General features: G+C 39.8%; 1 protein-coding gene across 2 annotated transcripts; it reads left to right on the forward strand.

Moving 5' to 3' along the window:
• The first annotated feature begins 95 nt into the window (after positions 1-95).
• On the forward strand, positions 96-24367 carry ATP1B3 (ATPase Na+/K+ transporting subunit beta 3). Of its 2 annotated transcripts, XM_063166894.1 has the most exons (8): positions 96-364; positions 7744-7872; positions 11362-11469; positions 12975-13162; positions 13921-13971; positions 14533-14559; positions 18852-18938; positions 22051-24367. In XM_063166894.1, the coding sequence occupies exons 1-8, from the start codon at positions 256-258 to the stop codon at positions 22219-22221; spliced, it is 870 nt and encodes a 289-aa protein (XP_063022964.1). In that variant the 5' UTR covers positions 96-255; the 3' UTR covers positions 22222-24367. The 2 variants fall into 2 exon arrangements, with proteins under 2 accessions (XP_063022964.1, XP_063022965.1); XM_063166895.1 differs by lacking the exon at positions 14533-14559 and having other exon boundaries at positions 102-364.
• Positions 24368-25861: the final 1494 nt, after the last annotated feature.

The following is a 25861-nucleotide window of genomic DNA, read 5'->3' on the forward strand; positions in this document are numbered from 1 at the left end:
GGCAGGGGGCGCGCGCGCGCGGCAGCGGGCAGCGCGTGTGGGCGGAGCGCCGCGGGGCCCGCCCGGCGCGGGGGCGCGAAGAGGGAAGGAGGGCGGGATTGGGGAAGGTCCCGGCGTGCCCGGCCCCCGCCCGCTCTCCCGCCGGGCGCCGCGGCCGCAGTTACTTAGCGGTTGGGAGCGGGCGCTGCCTGTGGCTTTCTTTGCCGGGGAGGGTCTGCCGCCGGAGTGCGCGACGCAGCCGCTCCTCGCCTCGCCATGGCTAAGGAAACGACGAAGCCCTTCCGCCAGAGCATGGCCGAGTGGCGGCAGTTCATCTACAACCCCAACAGCGGCGAGTTCCTGGGGCGCACGGCGAAGAGCTGGGGTAAGGGCTGCCGCGGGGGACGAGGGCGGGGTGAGGCGAAGCCGAGGGGCGGCGGGGAGCGGGGCCGAGCGCGGGAGGTGGGGGTGCGGGGGCGGGATGCGGGAGGGCCCCCGCGGGGATTCGGGGACGGGATGCGGGAGGGCCCCCCGCGGGGATGGGCTGGAGGGCCCCCGCCGGGCTGAGGGGACGGGATGCGGCAGGGTCCCCGCGGGGATGCGGGGGCGGCGCGCACCAGGTGAGGCGGCCCCGCGCGGTCGCGGCGGCGCACGCACCCCGGTGCCCGTTACAACCGCCGGTCTAAAAATAGCTCCGTCCGTGACAGCGGGGGTGGGGGTCGGGGGAAGGGGGAGTTCCCGGGGCGCGTCCCGAGATGACTCAGCGCCCGCCCCGCAACCGGTGCGGGCCCGTGGGCTCCTCTCCCGCCTGCTCTGCCGGGGGCGCCCCGGGGGCCGCCGCGGTGCGGCCGTGACGGGTTTCCGCCGCGAGGTGCGGGCCGGCCCCGCCCGCGGCATCGCCCGCGCCGCCCGCAGCCTGCGCGTGCCGGGGCAGCTCCCCCGCGCCGGCCGTGCCCGAGGCCCCCCCGCGCTCCGGCGGCGCACGGAACCCGGAATGAATGAGCGCGGATTGCCCGTGTGCTTGGAGCCGCGCTTCGGGAGAGGAAAGGAAAATCCCCAACCCCCCTCCCCAAAAGTTCATGAGCCCCAATTCCAGAAAGTGATCGTTGTGTGTGGTTGTGCGTCATCGTGCTAAATTTGTTCCAGCGTAGGTCTTCTGGGCCTTTTATTTTCTTAAAGGAAGCTTTAAATGAAGGCTCTCCATTAAAGCCTGTGAAGGCAGTGTTTATTTTCCTATTTTCAGGTAGTCATCCTATTGCTTTCTTCTGAGCTGGAAAGCATGTTATCGTAATCTGGTTTCTTCCAATAAAAATATTTTGATTTTCCGAGTGTGTTTTCTCATATTAAGCAGTTGTACAAATGCTTAATATTAGTATGTTTCTTCAGTCCTCATGGGACATATTTACTGACTTCAGAAAATGCTGCGTCTCCTCCCAAAACTTGGATGTAGTTGGGATACTTAATAGTTGTGCTTACAAAACCAACAAGGCTCTCAGCGTGGTGTGAAGGAACAGGCCAATACATCCTTGGCCTTGACACGATCTCAATGAACGCTGATGTTGAAATAGCGAGGAGGAGCTTTAGGCGGACAGTGCTTGGGGTGTGCTTTCTCTGCCGTGCCAGTGTCTCCTGTCTGTCAGGAGAGGGCCCGAGCTCTGACAGGAGTTCCCCTCCATTCAGATGGAAATAAGAGCTTGCAGCTACTCTGCCAGTTGAATAGCAAAGGATAGGAAATTTCCACTATGCTGTTGTCTAGTGATCTTTCTGTACAGGCAGGTTTCCTCAAGTGCGTGGGTTGGGTGTGTGGATTGCAGAAGTCTGGCTGTGTCATGAGTCTGAGCTGCACAGACTGTAGATATGTTAGAAATAGCTTGCAAGTTTTTTGGTTGTTTTTTTCTTTTTTGAAGTAGAAGATGAAACCATCTTCTCTGTTTAAACCTGTCTAGTGGGATTAGTCACCTAGGATGTTACTAGTTCATGTTAGACCAAGGCCAATAGATAACATTTGAATTTGAGATGACTTAGTTGGTAACTGAGTTTCCACAGTTGCTTGAGAAAGTATCTACAGACAGTTTGAATAATTTTACTTCCTTAAGAAGAAAAATTATAACTAATAATAGTTATAATAACTACTTATTTAGTAGCTTAGGTGATTGGCATGTGGTTACTACTGTATACCATTTCCTCAGTCTGGGCATTAGGAAGTGAATGTTCAGAATCACCATATTTTCAGTGTTTTGTTTGTTTTGGCATTCCATGATTAATATACTGTGCTTATTTAATTTAATTATAATCTGACTATTTTGGGGCGTGGTGTGTGGCTTTCTGTTTAGTTTAACTTTTTGATGGCAGGACACTAAGTGGGTGGCTCTGTTGGCACAGAAGAATATGCAGGGTTAGGTCTCCTGCTCCTGCAGTCGAGGTGTGAGCTTAGAGCTCTCTCACCGACTACAGTTGCTTTTCTGTTGCTGGTTTCTGGGCTGAAAGGCGAGGACACAGGGGAGGGGAGCTCTGGTTGCCAGCCTGCTGGGTTGTCCTGTCTCCAGGGACAGCACGATGAGAATTCAGCTGGCTCTGGTTCTTCTGTGCGTATTTCTCTTGTCTCAAGACAGCTTCCTCACAGAAATGAGACAGGAGCAGTAGAGAAGCCTTTTAAGTAATTATTCACAGTATGTGCATGTTTTGCCTAGTCTGACATAGTCTGGGGGGTTTATGTAAATGCTAACTGCAGGGCAGTGATTCTCTGTGAATGCCAATGCTGTGGCATTGGAGTACTCCTCTATCTGCCATTTCCAGTTCAGGGTTAGTGAAAAGATCAGACACAAGTGATTCTGTAGTCATTTGTCATGTAACAGAGGTTGCAATTTAGAGTTTGGTAAAGAGTTGATTTTAACACCTTGGTGAAAACTGGATGTCTCCTGCAGAAGAAAACTGGATTTTCACCTTATTTTTTTTCAGACTTGAGGGGTACTTCAGTTTAAATCTTTCACAAGTTGACACCCAAACCTACACACACAAGTAATTTTTAATTACTTGGCATAGTCATTTGTTGTATTAAAAGAGACAGAAACTACTGGGAAAACCTGCTGATTGAGGCTGTGCTGTTCTCAGCAGCAAGGCTGAGGGGTGCCGATAGTCCTGGAAGAGGTGATGGGTACAGGGTGGGTCTGGGCTGCCCCCAGCGTTTAATCAGGTGGAGCAGAGCAAGGAGCGCTCGGCCGGCTGCTGGGTGGGGCCTTCTGCGAGTGAAAGGAGGATCAGCCTCAGTCTCTGCCTGGAAGGGCGAGGTGCTGCAGGGATGGAGTGAGGTCAGCATGAACGGCTTGTGTTGAGATGCTCACTGCATACTCTGGTGTGTGCATTGTCTTACGAGGTAGTTAATTCTATTCACATAAGCTTAATAAAACATTAATTTGTGCCAAAAAAGAGGGGCAATATAGGCTGTAGCAGTACTTCATCTCTGGTCACACTAGATGTCATGTCAAGGTATTTAAGCCTTTCTGTAAGCCTGGTTGTGTCAGGGTGTTTGAGGTAGAGGTGGCATTGCCTTGAAGTGCGCAAAAATCAGGCCCTACTGAATTTTCTTTTGAATGCTTAGTTGTATTTTTTGGTGCACAGATACGTAGTTATAACTACAAACAAAGACCCACCAACCAAACCCAACACCTCATTTCTGGGAAAGCTTTCCACCATGTCAATGGAAACACACTCTTGTTGGCCACCATGACAAAGCATCCTGCTTTGCTTCTTTTTTTGTCTTCACTGGTTGGAATTCAGTGAAGACAAAAAAAGTGCCGTCAGACTTTTAACTGCTTTTCTGACATGGTTATTCTGTCTTCTTTATTGGTGTTTTGAGCAGAGATTTATTGTCATTTAGCTTTCTTCATGAGTAGTGTAATATTAAATATTCTGGCATCACTGTCTGTCATTGCAGTAGAGCATTTTATTTTCCTTGGCTCAGAGCACTCTGAAAAAAGGCATCTTGCTTTGTCTTGTAACAGATAGCAGTATGCTCTAGTAGTACAGTAAGTGTATTTTATGGTGATGGTGGGATGTTCTAAATTCTTAATCATGGCATTAGACCCTGGCTTTTTGGATTCTTTGCAAGTGTTGCACTTGACAGTTTTTATTGTCTCCTGAGGTTTAGCCATTTTCTGCATGGAGCCCTGGCTTATTGTAACATAAAATATAACATGGGACTGAGGTTGTATTTCTAACTCGTCTTTTTCTTCCTCCTTCTGCTGTCATCCAAATCTGGAAAGCAGTATTTCTTGAGTGTCCAAGAAAAAAGATTGAAACATGGTTAGTGATTATTTAATGTGGATAGTTAGGTTAAAGTAAGGAAATCTTTTGCAGGTTGACTAAAACTCCTTGATGTTCCTGGTATCAGTCTGTAGGAAGATCACTCGAGTGTTTAAATCCCACTTGTTAAAGATTCTGAAGGACAGTCATGCAGGTGACAGGATCAGTGCAGCATGGAATCCAACAAACTATAAAAACAATTTAATTTTTGTTGTTGCAAGTAATGTTGTATAGTTGCTACCCTGTTTGTGGGAGTGTTTGTATTGATACCTTTGTATATCTCACTAAGCATTACGTACAGGTAGATTTGTCAGTCTGGTGTATGCCTGAGTTTTCATTGCTTTTGCCATGTAAAGTTTGGAAAGCTTGTATTCCATGGAAGTGATGGCCAGGTATGTGATAACTTGCATTCACCAGAGTCAGAAATTCTAATTTTCACAGTGGAGAAGTGTTTTGATTCCTGCAAATGAATTCCAGCTAATGACAGTATGAACATGTTGGTTCAGAAATTGAAGTCTTCCAGATTTGACTTGCTTGTCGATGTGGTTAGGATGTGAAGAAGTGGTTTTGGTGCTGTGATGCCCTGCAAAAAGAAAAGCAAACCAAAACAACTAGGTAAACTGTAACGCAGAATTTTGGGTTTGATTTTTTCTTGTGTTATGGTTTTGGTGTATGAGATGTTGTACAACAGTTGAATTGGGTTGCATGTTAGCTGTGGAAGCTGGACTTTGTTAGGAGGAAATATGGAAGATAGCTTTTCACTGTTGCTTGGGTACATCTTGTTTCCTGACAAGAAATCCAGTGTTATGTGAAGTTATTTTGGCAGAGTTTCTTGACAGGTTATGGCTTGCTCACTGTGATTAGCTAAGGATAATTAGTACTAATAGGCTCACAAAGAGCAGCTTACTCAGTTTGGAGCGGTTGGAAGTTGCAGAGGGGATTTTTGTTGTTTGTTTTTTCCCTCTTTTTAATGTGGCAAAGTAATGTAAATGGGTCAGTTGAGTGGTCAGCGTTCTGCAGAGAATTTACAAGCTGTATTAAAATAAAGATTAAACTTTGTTGGGCTGGGGGAGGCTGGTGGAGCTTCAGGGCCGTGAATACAAACAGCCTTTCCAGCCGAGCTCCGCTGCCCATCCCTGATGGCTGGGCTGCTGCTGGGGGAGGTGCTGCTGTCACTGCAGTCTCCATCATGGAGTGGGGACCCCTGTTAGCCCTGTCCTGGTGCTCCCTCCAGGCTGAGAGGGGTCCCAGCTCTGCCAGCCCTGCTGGGGTGAGGGGCTGTGCAGCTGGGTGGGACACCTGGCACCCCGCGGGGCAGAGCTGCCCCTGTGGCACTGCCCTGCAGGGTCAGGAGTGCAGGGCACGTGGTGCTGCTGGCCCAAAGCAGGGCTGGGCTCTTCCTAGGGCCATGTCTGCTTGGAGCTGCACTCCATGCTGCTCTGAGTGCCCATGTTATGCTCATCAATTTTTTCCTTTTCCAATGAAGTTTGGCATATTGTTTTAGAAATTAAATACGAGTGTATTCTGAAATAACTTCCCTGGTTTTCTTAATTTTACTCTACTTGCCACAGCAGCTGCTTGTCTTACATGTCAAATTCTTCTGTTCCATTGGGACTGTTTGGTGAACATCTCGGTCACTTGATGGAAAGTGTACTGTCTAGGGAGTTTGAGGGAAGTATCCACTAGTTGATTAACTTGTATGGATCAAAATGAGAGCTGACCAGAGGTTTTGTAAGGAAGCTTTTTTGTTTGGTTGATTTTATAACACCCAGAACACGGTGGATATTAATCAGAAGATCCTCATTCTGCTTTAAATCCAGTTAAAGCAATTACAAGCTTTTAGGTAAAACCCATTGCTGCTGTGCCAAATACAGATGCAACTCTTGTAATGGCTTTGTTGACTAGAATTTCTATTTGGTTTTATGTTCTCATTTTAGCAGCTAAATAGCTTCTAAATAACCTTAGCAATCATTCACAATAGATGTCCAGCTGTCTTGTTCATTATAGAGTAGTCTTGTTTTTGTGTTTGCATACTTTGCTACTTCTAATTGCTGCACAGAATCTTACATCTTGGTGCTTTCAAGTGTGTTTTAAATAGCTGATCATTTTCAGGTTCTTGCAGATTGGTAGGTATCTTCATCAATGTGTCAGATAGAAAACTAAAACCAAATGGAGAATCCACTGACATTCAGCTGGTTGCTGTTGAGAACTTTACTTAAAGAATTTGGAAACCGTGTCGTTATTTTAATAGATGTACACAGAATTCTTTTGGGAAAAGTTAAATGGGTGCTTGGATTTTTAGCAGTCATGGGTTTCTGGGTACCATACTATACTAGAGACTATTTCAGTGCAAAATGCAAGCATGATTTGTGGGACAGGAGCCAGGGCTTAGGCTTCCTTCTGTCTTATTCCAGTGGACAGTACATAGCACTGGGGTACAGTTGTGTTTACTTTTGCTCTTTTCTGTGAAAGGTTAGAAAGTTCTGCACTTGGTTCTGTCAATTGTCAGTGGTAAGATGTTGCATAATGGTTTTGAAGTACATTTCTTCATACCCAAGTTGCATATCTGGCTCCTGAGAGTGCCCTTATGGCTAGAATATCCAATAACAATTGAATTTGTGTTAACATTTGGTTTTGTTTTTGAATTAGAATGGTTTTAAAGATGGCTCTCAGTCCAAGCATCCAGTCCCCTCAGTACTTTTAATAGCTCCCATTCTTTTTGACAAATTCTCTGCATATGTCCTTAAGCTTCTCTTAAAACAGAATCCCACCCATTTATTTAGGTTGGTATTGAGTGCTCAGTTAGTGAAACAAGTTGAAGCTGGTAATAATCTGTGAATTTGGTGGGGTTGCTGTGTCCCCGGGGTAGATTGGTAAAGCAGGTGTGTGTGTGTGTGTGTGTGTGTGTTAGGCTGGATAAATCTGGAGAGAAGGCTTGGTTTGTTTTCAAACACATGTGGCAAAAAGCACTTTCACCCTGAGAAAGTATCTTGTAACTGGACATTTGTGAAGAACTGCTCTTGTGTATCAACTATGTTATTAAAGCAACAATTGCTTCCTCCCTGGTCTGGATCCAGTGTAATAATTTTATCTTTCCCTCAGTTCTTTTATCTTCCCAAGAACCAGATACAAAGCTAAAATTCTAGTAAACAAGTGACAGTTTATTTTTTTGTAATGCACTGCTTAGTAATTTTTGCTAGCTTTTCTGTATAGCCTGAAGAGTGGTTTTTAATGCTTCTCTCTTAAAAATAGAGATGCCAAAATGGTCTATAAGCTTTAAGAATCAGAAAGTATTAAGAAAACCTCTTTGTTTGCATTATTGTGCACTGTGCATTACATGTGTATGCTAGGGGCATATTTATGACTACAAACACTGTATTGCTAATTTCCCATTTCTGATTTTCAAAATAGGTAATGGAATTAGATGAAACAAAAATTGTAATTTTATCTTTTTCTTTACAGGATTGATCTTGCTATTCTATCTGGTATTCTATGGCTTCCTAGCAGCCCTGTTCACATTCACCCTGTGGGTTATGCTTCAGACCCTGAACAATGATTTACCCAAGTACCGGGACCGCATTTCTAGTCCAGGTAACGCTGTATTTATTTCTTCATTAACTCTGCCTGCTTTAACAACTGAGTTTCATTTGAGAGCTCTTTTGAAGTAATTAACCTCTTATGGGAAATCATCATTATTCAGTTACTTGCAGGTTGCAAAGGTAAAACTCGGTGTAAGGCAAGTTCTATATGTTTATAGCATAAATTCAGGAAATAGCTTTTTGTGTGGGTTTTTTTGCTAAATTTTGCTGGTTTTTCCTTTAAGCTCCTGTCAGTTGAATTTGTCATGTAGACCACAATTTTGCCTGCAGATCCACACAGCATGCTGATGTAGAAGTTGGTTTATAATTTAATCAAATTGCTATAAAGCTACTTGAAACCAGTTCTCTTGGATCAGGTGGAAGGCCACCTTGATTAATGTTTGATACTTTGCAGAAGGTACAGGAAAGCTCTACTGTGGGTGTGATCTGCTCAAGAGCATGTAAGGACTGTGGGATAGAGGCCTTTGCAGAGTTTTTATTACAGCATTAGATAGTTCCCAACTGACATGGAAAGTCTGTGGATTTTAGGGATTGTAGGGATAGGGATCCACTGGAGTAAGAGCCCTGTTTATGATGACGCTAAGTCCATGTAACACTGAAAGTGCTGTCCTGCTTCCTTTGTGTGCTGCCCTCCTGCCTCACTGTGGTCTGCTTCAAGGAACTAATTGTATGTTAAAAAAACCAACCCTGTGCAAATAAGAATGAGTAATAAGGTGGTTGTCTTCACCAATATAATAATATATGGGGGGAAGTAAGACGATGTTATTTTTTAAAATACTGTTTTCCTTTTGTTGAATGTAAAACTCTTAAAATGGAACATCACCTTGCAGCTGTATCCACACTTAAGATGGTGCAGTGATCTTTGTAGAGCAAGCTGCAGTTGGGCCAGTATGAACAAAATTTGTTTTGGTGTAGTGTTCTGACTTCTCTAACAAGTGTCATATTGTCAGGGATTTTGAGGATTTCTGCTGTTTTTTCAAGCTAAGGATGGGCTAGATGCTCGAAAGAATAATTAAAAAAAAAACTAGAAGCAAAATAAAGGAGGGAAGAAAAAGGTGGCTTAGTTGACCATTTCTCCCCATTTCCATTGTGTCTGTTGTGGCAGTCAGAAGCATTGTAGTGGATGAAGCTGTGGGTAGCTTAATGCTGGGCTTGAGTGACATTTCTTCTCTCATGTAGTTCAGGATATTAATTTTCCTTGGCTTTGAAGGGATGTTTGTTTTTAAAAGTATATGCTGCATTAGGTTTTTAATTGAAGAATTCCTGTACCATTTCTGAATTAAATATCTTTATTAACCATGTCTTTAGTAACTCATACATTAAAGTTAATCAAGTTGCTTGTTTCTGTTTTAATGTTTCTCCTTAACTCTGTTGTTTTTCATTTGCAGTGAGACATGTAATGTTCCTGGCTGTAAACTTAAATTCTTTTAAAAAACCTAAAATCTACACACAAAACCTGGATGCCGTAGGTCAAAGGTTCTCCTCTTACATTAAATGTACTTGGAAATCTCACAATTGATTTATTTTATAATTGATACCTGAATTGCTTTGTACACTGGGATATAATAGTATAAATCAAATCCAGATGATTTTAAAACCTCTTTTGTTAAATCCCTCCTGGAATTGTAAAATAATGTAATCTCTTCTACAATCCTAGATGTGATCCTGTGCTGAGGCTGTTAATTCTGTTCCTCTAGAAGTGCTCAAATCCTGCATTTCTCACAGTCTATGCATCAGTCCTTAAAATAGCTTTTTCTGTAGAATTTATACCATAGTTTTTAGGCAGAATGTAATCCACTGGAAGTGGAGCAGTCCCCTCTTCATGGGATGTTTCTGACATTCCCCTGAAGCAGTAAATCTCTTCAAATTATTTTTTCCTTCATTGATGACTAGTTTCGTTATTGTGTCATATACCTTTTGAAAATTACCATTTAAATCCTTCATTTACATTATAGTTTTGTAGATAATAATCTCTTATCCCCTGAAAGCTCCTAATGTGTAAAACCCCTCCAGTGATTTTTCAGCCCTGCTACTAATTGCCTTTCATTTTGTTGAATCCCAGTTCACTGTGAAGGCCAGGAAATTACTGTAATGATGCAGAGTTGTCTGCAGTCAAAATATGGACTGTTAGTCATTAAGGCCTTTACTTGATGGCTTCCATGGAAATAATTTAAGTGCTGTTATTGCAAAAAAGAGGATTTTTGATTTATTTGGAATCCTATAAAAGACCTGGAATAAAATACATTAACTTGTACCTGGGGTTTTTTTAAAGCTGAAGAATATTTGTTGGTGATGAGTTTCTAGTATAGATGTTTATTATTTGCAAGTTGCAAGTATTTGTAAATAGTTTCTGCCTTTGGATGAGAAGCTTGGCCATTTCCGTAGGTAAATCCTTAATAGACCTGGGCTGCTGAAAAACACTCTTGGTATACTTTTCTGAACCTTACTGTGATGGTTAACTACCGTAGCCTAACTTTATCTTACTTTCTTAGATGTTCATTTTTTATGAAGATGTCCTGTTTTTTATTTTTTTTGTTGTGGGTGAAGGGGTGTTGCCATCAGGTACCTGTGGGAGTGCCTGCTCAGTGTCCCTTTTGCTTTCACTGCTCCACAGAAATGCCTGAGATTGAGCTCTGCAGCTTTCTGGGAAGCAGGGGCCGGTCAGCTCTTGAGAGGGCCATGCTCACCTCATTCCCTGTGTGCCTTGCCCATCCTCCAGCTGGGGCTGGCTCCAGCCTTTGGTGATCCGTGGGCTGGTACCTGCTGCAGCTCTGGTTGCTGCCCAGAGCCCCCAGAGGCAGCAGGAGGAGCTGGAGCTCCCCCAGGACACTGAGGGGCAGCTCTGGAGCATGGGCTGAGCCGTGCCCAGGGCTCTGTAAGGTGTCTCCTGTTCTCCGTGGGACAGGTGGCACCTCAGCTTTGTTAGAGCAGATGGAGGAGAAGACTGAATACTAATTTGACTTGTCTGTTCCGACTGGGGTAACTTTCAAGCCGCCTTTATGTATAATCCAATTTTAATTTTTTTTTTCCTGGGTTTCTGTGAGAATAATACAATCATAGCTTCACTGTGTATTGCCTAAAGCTTTGGACTGTTGCTTGAAGTGAAGGTTTTGTGGGTGTGCTTTTGGGTATTTTTCCAGTTATTTTTAAAGCTTAACTTGCTGAGTGTGGAAAGTGGATCAATAAAAATCTTTGATTGAAAGTGATTAAACTGCTGATTTTGCTTTTCCTAATCACTTGGTTTGGTTTGTGAATTGGGGTTGTACATTGGGTTGGATTTAAATGTTAATTAATGTAATGCTGATTTTGATTGCTGGCTTCAAACACAAAGTACCTTCCATTACTGTAGAATATAGGGATAACATTAATGTTTCTTTACAGATAATAGACATTTTCCAATTTATGGATGCTTGAGTAAGGGTTAGAGTGGTGAAGGAAAGATAAGTTGCTTAGTTCCTGACTTAAACTTTTTCTTTTTAAGGACTTATGATTTCACCAAAGCCAGACACTGCATTGGAATTTCACTTTAATAAGAGTGACAGCCAATCATATGCAGAATATGTTACTACACTTCAGAACTTCCTTGAATGTAAGTTACTTACAATTGCCCAAGTAATTTAGGGGTCTTAATCTTGAGTACATTATTTCATTTCTTGCTTTTAGCTACTAATTGCCAATGCTAACTTACTAAAGCAAGTTCAGGGTTACAAGTTCAGAGTTACTGTAGATATGTGTGTTATAAAAGTCTGTATTTTGCAGAAAATGGTGAGTAAAATGCCTATATTGGACAGTGGGCATGAGAAACAGTGCAGTACATAATGGAGAGTTTTGGGTGATGTGGTTATTTAAAAATACTGTAAGATGTAGACATTACATATGCCAAAAGAATTTAATTTAAAATAACATACAAGACCTGTGTTATCTGATTAGTCTCAATCTAAATGATTTGGTAACTGGGTGAGAGTACTTTAGTCTGAAGAACTTAGGTGTCTCTTTGGAAAATGAGGCACACAAAGATTAAATTAATTGCAATTTATTGATTTTTCACTCTGATACACAGTATTTACACACAGAAATATTAAAACACTGAATTTAGAACATGAAGAAAAGCTAATACAGGGCAAATCTGAAGGGTGGAAAAATCACTGGTTTGTCATACATTATTTTACGTGTGCCTAAATGTACACTTATTCTAATAAATGGAAATCAATTGAAACTATTAATAAGTTTAACCCCTCAGAAGTTGTAAGTCAGAATGAGGAAGGTGCTGTGAAATCTCACCTGTGTGCATGAGTTGCTTTGTTAGCTCCAGCTATGCTTGAATCTCTCCATATTCAGTTTTGGAGAGAAACTGGAAGCCTACTAAAAGCTTCTGTGAGTAGGCTTTTCTTTCAGAGCTCTGCCAGAGGTTCCTGAGGGCAATGCTGCATTTCATGACTACCTGCCTCTCCTGCACTTCTGTGGTTTTGCATCAGGATGAACTTTCCCTTTCTTCATTTTACCTTATTAGCTGGGAGCTGCAGTGTAAGGGAGGAGAAGAAACCACAAAGTGTCTTAAATGGGAGTCATTTCACACTTGTGACAGTGTGCTCTGTGCACTTCAGAAACACAAGAAAGTGAGAAACAGCTTGAGATGTTAGTATAACATAAATTATACAAGCTGATGGATGTAATTGTAGAGGCAATTTAATATTAATTATTGGAATACTTTCAAGTTTCCTGTTTGTTTGTAAAAGAAACATGTGCGAAGGGAAAACTGGTTGAGTTTCCAGATACAAACAATCAATATGTTATTGGCTTAGCATATGTAGTTAGTTTATGTACAGAAATTCATGAAGTTGTGATTATTGTTACAATTTTAAAAGCAGGAAAGCGTTCATTCTTCTATAATACGCTTTTATTCAAGTAAACTGCTACTTGTCTGTAGGCTTTGAAAAAGTGTTTGTTAAGATGGATGTAAGATACAGTGCTCTGAAAATACTTCTTTGAGGAAACTCTTAGGGAAGTAACAGGATAATTATTTATATAGGCATCTGCAGGCTTTGGCTGGTTGTGCTTTATACCATTGATTTACAAGCTGTTTTTGTTTCATAGCATATAATGATTCCAAGCAGTCCCAGAACATAGACTGTACCCGGGGAAAGATCTTTGATCAGAGCGAGGCTGCTGTTAAAAAGGCTTGTCGCTTCAACCTCTCTGACCTGGGACCCTGCTCTGGCAAGGAGGATGCCAATTTTGGCTACTCTAAAGGAACTCCCTGCGTGCTTGTGAAAATGAATAGAGTAAGTGCCTGCTTATCTTCTAGCTCTTGGTACAAGTGCTCCCAGCTACTGCTGTATGAAAAGATTACTGTGGAAAGGACTGAAACATGTGTTCAGTTTGCTACTCAAGATATTTGCATTTCTTTAATAGTGTAATTTACTGAAACATTAAGCAATTCCAGAGAGTAAGCTTTTTAAGCATTCTAATACTTACCAGTATTGGCTTAGATAACTTGAACCAAAATATCTGAATCTTGTTTTCAGAAGTATATTGTTCTTTGCTTTGCCCCCCCTTAACTGTTCTGTGAAACAGATTCTAGACCACTCTGCAAAGTGTTGTACTTCATGTCTGTGTTCCAGAACTCTAATGTAATAACTCTAATCTAGTCCATTCTGTAACTCTTAAACTATGAAAGGTGAGGAAAACTACAATGTATTTGACTTTTCAGTGATGTCCTGTTACTGATTGGTGAATGATGTACCTGTTACTTGAATTGCTAATTGGTTTGAGCCATTAAAATTACATGCTAAATGTAAAATAAGAAAACAGTACTTTCTGTTCCTACTGTAATTATTTTGAGTTAACTTGAGTAAGCTATTTAATTTAACAATGCTTTAAATCTTAGTCCTAGTTTAAAATTGTGTTCAGATGAAAATTACACTAGATACACTTATTCCCTGTATGAACTCATATTTAGTGAGGGAAAAGTTCAATTTCAGTCTGTAAAAATTGAAAGTGGGAAAAAGATCTGTAAATATTTTACCTTTGTCTCCTTTAGATAATTGGATTAAAGCCTGAAGGAGAGCCACATATACAGTGTAACCCTAAGGTCAGTTCAGAATGTAAGAAATAAATGTGTTGTTGATTTTCCTTGTGATTACGATGAATAATGAAGTAGTTTATTTCACTCTTCCCTTCTTAGAGATTTTGTGCTTTTGTTTGTGTTTTTCATCTTACTGTATGTCTCATTTAGTTTTAGTGTCTTTAATTTCTTCAGTGTACCTATAGAAACATTCTTTGGTTCTTCTTTCATCCTTAGATGTTTGAACTACCTGATTTGGTTTAGATTTGAGGAAAATGCAGACATGTGTATTTGTGGTCTTGTTTATTTATTTATTGTGAGTTATATTTTTGTTTTCCCATTTCATAACCTCTATTTTTATTTTTTCTCCATGCTGCAAGTGCACCTTAGACAATTTTATAAATGATGGGTAAGACAACTGTGTGTGAAAACTAATGTTACCACTCAAGTAAAAGTTGCCTTCAAGTGAAGTATCAACTACTTATAATAACAGCTAATCTTTGCATATTTGTTATGTGCCAATGGATTTACACTGAATGTTTTATTGCAATTATAATAATTACTTTGACTTATGGGTGTTTTTCCTAGACTTCTTGGGGAGCAGTGAAAGAGTTGGTAAGTTTGTAGCTTGAGCAAGGGGCAGAGTCCTGGCTTTTAGCTTCTGGTGACTTGTAAAGTGTAGGCTGGGAAATATTAGCAGTTAATGAGACAAACACTTGTAAGGGTTTCTGCCTTGATCCTAGATACCTGTGGTAGGCACAGATTTTAATACTTTATTTTTGTTGGGTCTCATAGCAAACAAAGGTGATTCTTCCTCCTACTTGAGACTAATTTGCTTCCATTCACAAACCCCATGTTCTGTTGAACAGAATAAAGGAATTAAGCTCCTTCTACAAGTATTCTTTTTTCTTTGACTTGTCTAATGTATAATTTTTTGCAATGTGATATTCCAAACTAGATACAAGTTTGCCTCTAGCTGAGTTATTGTTAGTGGCAGCATTTCTCCCTTTGTGATCACATTGAAAGCAAGGTTAATTTGCTGTTTGTAATACACTAGTCTTTAATTGTTTTACTATTTAAATCATTCTTCTGGTTATTTCCCAGTCTGTATTTATAGATGTGATTTCTCATAGTTCACAGCTTTGAATTTCATAGGGCTGTTTTTGGCCCTCCCCTGTCATTTTTTGTGATCATTTTAATGGGATCAAGTTCTTTGAAGTGTTTTGCACTACTTAGCTTGGTGCCATCAATGAATGAACTTGGGTTTGCCTCTCAAGTCCTTAGTGAAACATGGAATAGGATTCAGAGCAGTCATCTCCATTTCCACCAGAAATGCCTTGTGAAGTGTTGAGTACTAATGTTCAAGTGATTTACAAAATATTGATGGATGGCAGTCCTATTTTACAATGTATTTCTTCAACTTTGTCTATGGATGCTCTATGAGACAGTAGTAAAAACTGTACTAAACAGATACTTCTTCTTACCCTCTTAACTGGTTTCACTAGCAAAACAGTAACCTTGTTAACAACTTGGTTGATCATGGTGGCATTTTTTGCTGGTTTTTTACCCTTTGGGATACAGAGGAGTAATTTGTGTGTGTTTTCTTGCATCTTCTTTCTCTAAGTACCAAGTTCTGCTACTGCATCCTCTTAAAATTTTTGTCATCTACACAAGTGTGATGGGTATGATTTTTACAATTATTCATCTTAGTAGTTCTTTAGTGACTTCCAGGGAAGTATTTGTCAGGTTTTACTACTTTGAATGCATCTATTTTTGTTAGCCTATTCTCACCCTAGCTCGTAATAATTTACTTGCTTAGGAAAGCTTAGGTACCAGTTGGAATTGATCCTGTAGATTTACTGCTCACTGCTTTTTATCTCCCTTTCATCTTTGTTTTTAAATATTTCTTACAATTAAGAGTCACAGAGTGGATAAGGTTGGATGGGACCACAGTAGTCATCTGGTTCCCCCCTCCCTGCTCAAAGAAAGTTTATCCTAGAACCCATGGCACAGAGTTGTATCCAGACAGTTCTGGAATATCTCCAGTGAGGGAGACTCCACACACTCTCTGGGCAGTCTATTCCAGTGCCCAGTTACTGCCCAGGAAAAAGGTTCTTCTTGATGCTCAGATGGAACTTCTGTGCATCAATCCTACATATGCTGAGAGCCATTTGGAGAAGTGTCTGCCTGGACATAACACACCATCTGACTTTTAGATGTTTTTTTTTTTGCTTTTACAAGTCTCTCAAATACAAAATTTGTTCAGTAGCTTCAGTCTGCACATCCTGCCAGTTTTGGCCACCTGAAACATCATTTTAAGTTTTTCAGTGTGAAATTTGTGTTATTCAGGTATTCTTCTGTGAGGTGAATCTTCTTTATTCTCCCTGCACTTTTTATATGGTGGGGTTTTTTTAATGGAAAAATTTCAGAGTCAGCACACTTATAGCTGGGGATGCTTCCCCCTGTACCCTCATGTAGTTGAAGCTGTCATCACTGTAACTTCTGTAGATGAGGGATGTGTTTGCAGTGTCAGACACTCATTGCAGCTGGTTCTTCCTCCTGCCCCCTGTAGGAACTAATCTGCTGCAGTGTTGAGAATCCACAGAAAGAGAAACAAATCAACCAGAAGATTCTGCCTCCAAGAAGATTTTAGGTCTTTAGTTTGGGGCCAGAGTTGTGCAGTTTCACAAGTGCTAGAACATCTTGCAGTATTTATTTCAAGTTAAAACAGCCTTTACTGAAAACTGGTAAATTTCAGGGGGTTTTTTTTGTTTGTTTTTAACTAGAGAAAAGAAAAGCCTTAATTCCAAAATACATCTTTTTCTGCTCTTTATTGACCATCTTGACTTCATGTGAGGTATCACTTTGTGGTTGACAAGAATGAAGAATGGCTGTATGAATGACATTCTGTGTGCCTTGCTTTTGTCAGCATACTCAGGATCTGAGTTATCTTTTTTTGTGATCGAAATCTGTTGTTTTACAGTTTCTGCTAATGAATACTGCTCTTTATCTTCTCCATTTCTTCTTCTCAAGTCATTATAGATCATTCTTTCCTAAATTATTTCCTTGGGTCTTTCTTATATTATTTCAACATCTGGTAGACTCTTCTTTCTAAACTAGTCTTAATTAAGACCCAGTTAGAGATGGAAATCTGTCTGTCCAGCTACGTTGTCCAATTTTTAGATTTGCTGACCGTCACCAGCTCTTCATGGAAACTACATGATAAGCAGAAAAAGTGACACTCACTAATGGACAGATTCTTGAAGTTCTTCAGTAAATACAGCTTATTTAGGTGTTTTTTAGTTTTTTGCTTTTATTTAATTGTGTAGGGATATTAATTAGGATTGTTTATTCAGGAATATCTGGAACCCCCCCAGCAGTTGCATTAGATAGGCAGCTGCATGTCCCAGAAGCTCCCTGCTACTGCACTGAGAGCCTAATGCATAGATTCAGTGTATAGTGATGACTGCATGCATGCCTTGTATCCAGCTGCTCCAGAAAGCACTACTCCTGCTTACTTTGCCTATGTTATTCCATATGCTGATTATTTAACCATTATTTCAGCAATATATTTGAAAAGTAAGTATTTTCAGCTGCATGAGCTTTAAATAAAATAAACAATAATGGTGAAAATCAACATATTCCTTCTTAATAGTTATACACAAGCTCAAGGTCCAAAGTACTTAATAAATTTATATTAATGATTGCAGTAATTTAGACTGCAAAGGAATGAGAATGTGGCTATATCCTAAAAAACTACTGTATGCTGTTTTGAGGAGGTGAAAAGAAGGTAACCTTGAGCTGTGGCTTGTTCTTAAATATGTTTTGATCTTACTGCAGTTGTCTTCTGAATTTTTTAGGGATCTGTTTAAAATTACAGCTGTTGTATATGGTAATAGAGAAACAACAATGAAACTTGCTAATTAATTTTGAACTTGTGAATTACATGGAACAAATAGTGATGTTCTGAACTTGCATTTAGCATTTTGAGGTGGTTGTTTTAATGACATTTCTGTTGGTTATGGTAATAAATTAATTTATTACAGAAGGTTACAGATGTGGGCATTTCCTAGTGGTGTAAACTTGGAGCAGCTTGTTATTCTGCCAGGATATACAGTCTTGAAGAATGTTGTGTATAGGGAGAGGTGTTTGTGTATTGCTATACTGATAACCTGTGTCTGGACAGCTCCATCATACAGACATATTTTGTATATTTTATGGGTTGACTGACTCCTTAGTCAGAAATTAGGCAGCAGCTTTGTAGGTAGCTTATTCTTATTCCAGGATTTTAGGTTGCAGGGGCCAGTGGAGTGATAAGGCCTGCATCTGTATACATTGTTCCTCTGAGGTGGTGATACAACTCTGACAGCATCACCATTTAACAATTTGGGTTTCTTCATATCTGGACTGTACTTGAAGGATAGAGGGTACCTCATGTTAGGAATGGCACTGTTGCAGAGAGGTGCCTGTGGTTCTCTGTGAAGGCTTGTATTGTTACAAGCTTCAGAGGTTTAAAAACCTGGCTTTAAACAGCACATGATTGACCAAAAATACCCAGGCTTGCTTGGAGATACTTGGGATTTAAATTCTATATGGGGGGTTGGGTTGTTAAATTACTCGTTACAATGAACATCCCCCCTTCCCCATTTCTTTGACTCATAAGTGTGAAGGCAGGCTGTCTTTGACTCGACTGCTGATTGAAGTACTGCTCATCCTTAATGCAGCAGATGTGTGCAGCATGCGACTGTTTGCCAAAAGAAATCTGGTTTGAATTATTTTGAGTTTGCAAGTCAGTTGCCTTTTTTTAGGTTTCTTGCAGTTCATCATTGGGTTATCATTTTAATTTTGTGTTCATTTTTATGCAAGCAAATGTTAATTTCTGCTTTCCTTGCTGTCTGCAATTACAGGAAGAAGGCATGGTTAGCATAAATTATTTTCCTCGTAATGGCGCAATGGACTTGATGTACTTCCCGTACTATGGGAAAAACTTGCATGTAAGTATCCCTTAATGATGGTCTTCACTTTGTGTTCTGTTTCTGTGTGCATTTCCAGTTGCTAGTAGCAGATTAATTCTGAAGTTTGAACTTTGTAATGAGGTGCTGCTGAGGAATATTGCAGATGCAGACGTTGCACGGCGCTCAGAGAGGCTGAGACGTGCTTTGGCAGCCATGAACAAGCTGGGCATTGTCCTCATGGAGAGTGGCTGTACACCAGCAGTCTGGAGAGCCACTGCTCTTTTTTGCTCATTGAAATCTTTTGGAGTCTTTTTGACTGCAGGGACAGGCAGGAGAAGTAAACTGTCTTCATGTTAAATACACTTCTAGTAGTTCATCCTTGGTGTCTCTGTGTAGGATGTTAAGCTCATAAGCCCTTTTGGTGTTGTTGATTATATTTTTTGTGGCTCTTCATGCTATACTTTCTATTTGCCCTGTTTTATAAAGGAGGACTTCAATGCAGCAGATACATTTGGGGTTTTCTAAAATTATTGTTATAAAAACCCTAAATTCACTACTTTATGAACACAGTACATGTAAAATTAAAACTCCAGTTTTTCTTTTGAAATATTTTCTTGCATCAATTTGTGATCACTGTATGCAGAAAATCTGTACGTTCTATAAAACAGAAAATCATATTGCCTCTTACTGACCAAGTCATTTAGTCTACTAAACACTGTTCACCATTGAAGATAAAGGTACTTTTTCAAACATAAATCTATTAGATTCATAGGGTACCATGGTGAGTGGTTGTAATTACACCAAAGTTATTTTTTTATCAAATTACTCCTTTCTCAGTTACTTTTCCAGTGTATTCTATACTTGCAGCAGTTCCATGACTTTTTTTAACCTCCCATGACTTTTACTAATGTGGAAGGAGATTTTTTTCTTTCAACATGTGCTTTCGTGTTACTTCTGGGTAATTCTGTATTTTCCATTTTGTTGCTATGTTATGAATTGGTGCCCCATTTAGGCATGCAAATTAAAGAGAGATTGCCTGTGCTTCCAACAGCTGGAGTTGGTACAGACTCTGTCCTGTTCTTGGAATGAAAGAATAGGGAAAGAGAGCACTGCTTCCCTAAGAAATGCAAAATACAGCATCTGTGCATCTTGACATGTCAAGACCCAGTTTGTACCAAGGATGGGATGAAGAGCTTTACTAACAAAATTCCCATCTTGCTGCTATACTAATGGAAAATGGAAGATTATGAAAAGACACTAATGATAGGCAAAACACAGTGCTGTTCCTTGCTTGAATTAGGTGATTTAGAAAAAACTTTTAAAATTATTATTTTTAATGTTCTTTTTCATATGGAACAGGGGCTTTGGTTTTAGGCATTCTTGCTTATGTAAGGCGTAATTCTCCTAACATTAGCATAGTGAGAAAAAGAAGAGGCAGTAAGAAGAGTTGTGGGAAGTTTGAGTGTTTGCATCTCAAGGGTCTGGATCGATTCCTTGGCTCTGCAACAGTATTTTTATATTATATCAGTGTGGAACTGTTAAATTACTTTATTCTGTAAAGGAGTTAAGAAGATTTGAACAAACTTGCTGCTCTTGTTCAGGTAGGAACCAGAAAAATACTAATATCTACAGTTTTGTGGTCCAGGATGGTTCTTGTCTTTTGCTGCTTAGTACAACGAGCCCAACTCTGACCTTGGGGAATGTTCCCTTTTTCAGATGATCTGACATAGTTAATGAGGATGCTGCCTCTCTTCCCTCCTCCTCCAAATTTTATACTGAGTAAAAGTCCATTCTGATATCATCTCTTTTCAAAACATAGAAATTTGTGTGCCCCTTTGGAAAAACCTTGATGGTGAGAAGACTTCTCTGCCTGAGGAAACATCAGAATTTTAGTTCTGAGTTTTAGAAAACTCTTAAGTGTGGTATCACCCTTAGAACTGGGAAGTTTTGAGGGAGTCTTGCCTAGCTGCATTTCCTCCCTCCCAGTCTGAAGTTTATGGGAGCACAGGAAAATTTCTGATCTAGTGAAACCATTATGCAATGAAAGCAGCTACTTCAGTCTGTTTCTTACTAGTACTTAATATTGAAGATTTTAGCACATCTACTTCCATGACATCATCATAAATGAGACTTTGGGTATTCTCTAGTGTAGAGAAGATAGCCTAAAACCAACAGAAATGTATTTAAGAGTCTTTTAAGTTGATGAGGATGGAAAAAGTCTTAACACAAACTTGTTCAATTAAAATTCAAGGTTTATACTTACACAATACTGTAATGTTGTATTTAGTCCACTGACTTACATGAATTTTTACCCGGAAAAGAATTTTGCATAATCATCAGTCAGCAGTACTAACCTAAAAATATTAATAAATTATGGAAATGCTTCATGAACATTGCATAAATGCTGCCTTAACAGGGTATAAGCTCTTATTTAATTCATAGGCACTTCACAAGAGAATGAAAGTTCTTACTGAATTGGATGTGAGGTACAATATTGAGTTGGCAAAAGAATGGAATTGATTCTGCTCTCATTCTTAAGTTTTAATTTTTACAGTAGTCACAAGTTGTAATTGGTCCACCAAATATAAGTGACCAGGAAGGATGCTGTCAGGATGTTCAAGGAAAGGTTTCTGTATGAAGCTTTTAAACAGATAACACCTTTCAGAATGGTTTGTTGCTGAAAAGGTAAATGGGATAGGGGAGAAAGGAAGCTGGTTTGTTAGTATTTGTTGAGCCAGGCTTTTGGAAAAAAACCAACACTTTAAACCCTGGTAGAAAAGTTGCATTCTGTAGCAGATTACATGCACCCTGCCAAACAAACCCAAAACAAGCAGAAGAGTGGAAGACACTGATTTCTGAGGTTCTGTCATTGAAGGTTCCTCGAAGAATTGGAACTAAAAAAGTAGAAATTCATATGCATCTTGAAGATACTGTCTGTGACTCAAATGATGTTGAATATATTAGTTAAGAAATGCTATGAAGGATGTATTTCTGACCTGGGAAAATGAAGTTTCTTACTGGAATCAGATTGGACTTTGAAAAGTTGGGTTCCTAATTAGCTTTTTCTTAACTGTTCTGATGGATTAAGTGTTAATTTAATGCCAACTTACTCTGATCTCTCAAACATTTTCCCCCTCTTTCTGTTTCCTAGGCTCACTATTTGCAGCCTCTAGTGGCTGTTCAGCTAGCCATTGCCCCCAACGCTACCAAAGAAGAAATAACAATTGAGTGTAAGATCCACGGCTCACCTAACTTAAAAAATCAAGATGACCGTGACAAGTTCCTGGGACGAGTTGCCTTCGAAGTCATGATGTCTGAATAGCTGGAGTAAGCACTCTCCACCAAGTAAATGTTGTGTTGTCTGTTTGTATCAGCTGGACATGCCATTCTAGGATATGAGACCACCTTGAAGAATGTTAAGGTGGTTCATGGCGTTCAGGGTAGCATAATAATATGCTTCCAAATTGTATGTTTAAATTCCCTTAAAATAAATGCCTATCCTGCTTTTTGCCTGCCCTGTTGGAACAGTGTACAGACTATAGTTATGTCATAGGGACCTGTAAATAGCTGTTTTCAAACACATAATAATGGTGACCTTTGTCCTGCTCTAAAATGTGGTTTTATCCTCCAAGTGAGTGTCTCAAGCTTAATGTGCTGTGCTCTGTAAATATTGTATTGATTTAACACTGGTTTAACTGTCATATCTCAATGCTGACACAGTTAGAGGGATAAATAATAAATGGTACCTGATTGACATAGTGATTTCTTTGTAAGAGTAAACACCTCCAACATAAATCGTGTGTGTGGGAGTGGGTGGGTCAGTGGATGGATGGCTGTGTGGAGATGCCTTAAATTGTAGACTGGGTGGCATGGGAGAACTGAAGTGGTGGATTTTAAGAGTTGGTATGAATATCTGAAAGTAAGTGCTCAACTAGTACTTTCTTGTGCTTGTCACTGTGCAAGTATTGTGTACATGTAATACTTGGGATAGAGTTTGGTGTTCTAGCTGAGGAATTGAACCTTTCTTTGTGTTGTTAATTGCTTGTAATATGTGGAGCACAAATAAAATCTACAATATTTTGAAACTTTTTAGTTCAGAAATATCAATAGAAAACAATTTAAATAGTTTAGGATCCTGGTAATAGTTGTACAACAGAGCTGCTTGAAAGAAGTGGCCTCACTATTGTGGGAATAGGCTTTGATTTTCCGATGAAAAAAATTCTGGAAGAACCTCTGTTTAAGGAAAAAAAAAAAGGAAAAAGAAAGGATTGTCTTGATTAAACATTCATGTTTAATTTATATATCTGTTTTGTCGCATCATTTTAACATCTCACGTCTTCATCTGCTCTTTCATCTTGAACTTTCTATGTATTTCATCATCATCCATTAGAAAATTGGTGTCATCAACTGCTTTGTAGAAATACCTTGTTGACTTGGGGCTCGTTACTTGCAATGTAACCTAAAGTGCAGCTGCTAAAATGACCACAGCCAGACTGGTTCACTTGTGACTGCTCACTGAGCCAGGCTGAGCCATGCTATGGGGCTGACTTGGGCAGTTGAGCTGACATGCAATTTATATTACTCTTCCCCAAGGTTTTTGTGTCTTTCAGTCTTGGGGGCGGTGGGCTTGAGCTCATGGTTCACATTTTGATGTCTTCCCAATATTAAAGACCACAGCAAATCTGCATTTGTGTAAATACCTGTATGTTGTACTAGTTAGGCCCAAATTTGTTACTTAACAACTTTTATACCTAATTATTACAGTGGTTTTTAATATTTTATTTAAACAAATTAAATGAAGGATTTCTAAAATTCAAGATCCAGTCTTAATGCCCTGCTTTATGTTTGGGGCCAGTCTAAGCCACATTAGTGAAAAACTTTTAACAGCTGTGCAAGCCTACACTGATGCACAGTTGAAGGAAGCTGCTCTTAATGGGACTTGAACAGTGTCTTAAACCTCATTAAAAATAGATTTATATTGATCTGATACCATTCTGCATGCTTTTTGTTGTCTACAAAAAACGGTTGTTGTTCCTACAATAGGCAATGAATATTTTTGTAATAATGGCATGCATTAATACTGAATGAGATGTTCTTTCAAAATATTCCATTACTAATGTTTTAAATGATGCACTTTTAGAGCTGGGATACCTGGCTTCTTGAAGATATGACTAATTGCTTCTCCGTGTATTAATACTGCCTGAAAGTATTTTAATAGTTGTGAGGGACCTTAAGTGTAGATGTTGCATCTGACAATGAAAAGGACTAGCTTCATGTAAAAACTTCTCACATTTGTGTTCACTTAGGAATGGTAAGAAGTTCTGGAGAAACACTCAGTTTTCAAATGAGCTTGTTTTTTGCAACAATTTCTCTTTTGACTTATCTTGTCTATAGACAAAGCATGAAATGGCAACTTTTCACCAGCACTTTTCAGACAGGTAAAACTCAATAAACTCCTGTTCTCCCCAGATTCTGTACAAGTGTTTTTTGTTTTTTGATTTTGGTTTTTTTTTTTTAAATTTAAACATGTAAAGATTGTCACTTGGGGGGAGGAGGGGAGAAAGAAAAAAACAACTTTTGGAAGGGTTCAGCTATCAAAATAAGCATGTAAATAGTATGTGAGTAGTAAGTCTAGTGTTAAGCTATTTAATTAAACTGAACTATTTCTAATTTTTATTTCTTTGTCTTGAGTAGGTAAAGGGTACAGCAATTATCTGTAAAGAGGTGTACAGACTATTAGGACAGGATAAAATTACCATTTTCCTTCATATGAACTTCAGAGTAAAGGTTTCTTAGCCTTCATTTTAAATTATGAATAAAGATTTAAATTAGCTACCATGTAGCTGATTTGAAAAATCAGAAACCTGAAATGTTTAACTTTTATACTGGTAAATTCTTACTAGGTAACTTTTAGTGGCTTCAAATGTGGAGCAAGGACCTTTAATTTCAAAGCTGTAAAATGGCCACTGTGTGTGTCCAAATCAGCCGAGGTTCCTTCTCCTTGCCATGTCCCACTCCCCCTGCCACCCCCCAGGTGAGCACACACAGGGTTACAGGGGAGGCTGAGGAGAAGCTAGTCAAAGACAAAATGAGCTGCAAGGCTTTATTTACATCCAGCCTGCAGAAGGTGAGATGATCCCTTGAGGACAGATGCCATTTAGCACTGACCAGTAATTACTTTCAGCTGGGGATGATGCTGCTTGTAGAACAGCAGTAAAGAAAACTCCTTCCTTTTGTACTGAAATGTCTGCTGTAGAAGTTCCCCAGCACTGGAGAGAAAATCTGGATGGAAATTGAAAGTAGAAGGAAGAGTTGTAGACTAAAGGAGTTGTGAATCAGTATGGAAACAAAAACAAGAGTGGGGAGGGTGGGTATTGTTTTTTGTGGTTTTAATCCCCTGCACCCTGCCTCTTTCTCAGTAGGAGATTTGGAAAGGAAAAATATATTTCTCAGCACCAAGTCCTGCTGAATGATTTCATACAACTCTTTAAATGCAGTGTTCTCAGGAGCCTGATACTGAACCTGGAATTGCCCTATTTAAGTTTACCTCTCTGTGAAGTTTATTCATCATTATTTTTGGAGAGATTGAGTTAAATAGAGCTTGAAGTGGAACAAGAGCTTTGCATCAGAAGGTACACTTTGGTCGTCATAAAAAATGAGGTAGGTTGCCTGTGATGGAGGAAACTGCATAATTTAAGGGTTTCTGGAAAAATCCTGGATGCTAAGAGTATGTGGGCAGCTCTGAGTGTGGATTTAAAAACCACAGAATGCTCAAAGCTTTAATCTAACAGATTTTTGCAAGTATTCAGAGCTTTGACTTCCCTTCTACTGTAAAAAGCTCATGGTCATCAATGTATTTGGAACAAAAAATTTTCATATTCAAGTATAGAAAGTTTACTTAGCTGTGTATATTATGTGTTAGAGAGGATTATCTTATTTTGAATTTGCTTTACACTTGTATG

Source organism: Melospiza melodia, chromosome 12, assembly GCF_035770615.1.
Source record: "Melospiza melodia melodia isolate bMelMel2 chromosome 12, bMelMel2.pri, whole genome shotgun sequence".
Taxonomy (NCBI): Eukaryota; Metazoa; Chordata; class Aves; order Passeriformes; family Passerellidae; genus Melospiza; species Melospiza melodia.

Coding starts and splice junctions, on each gene's coding strand:
- ATP1B3 (XM_063166894.1), top strand. CDS start 256: ATGGCTAAGGAAACGACGAAGCCCTTCCGCCAGAGCATGGCCGAGTGG. Junction 13,163..13,920: donor TGCTTGTGAAAATGAATAGA/GTAAGTGCCTGC, acceptor TGTCTCCTTTAG/ATAATTGGATTAAAGCCTGA. Junction 18,939..22,050: donor ACTATGGGAAAAACTTGCAT/GTAAGTATCCCT, acceptor TCTGTTTCCTAG/GCTCACTATTTGCAGCCTCT.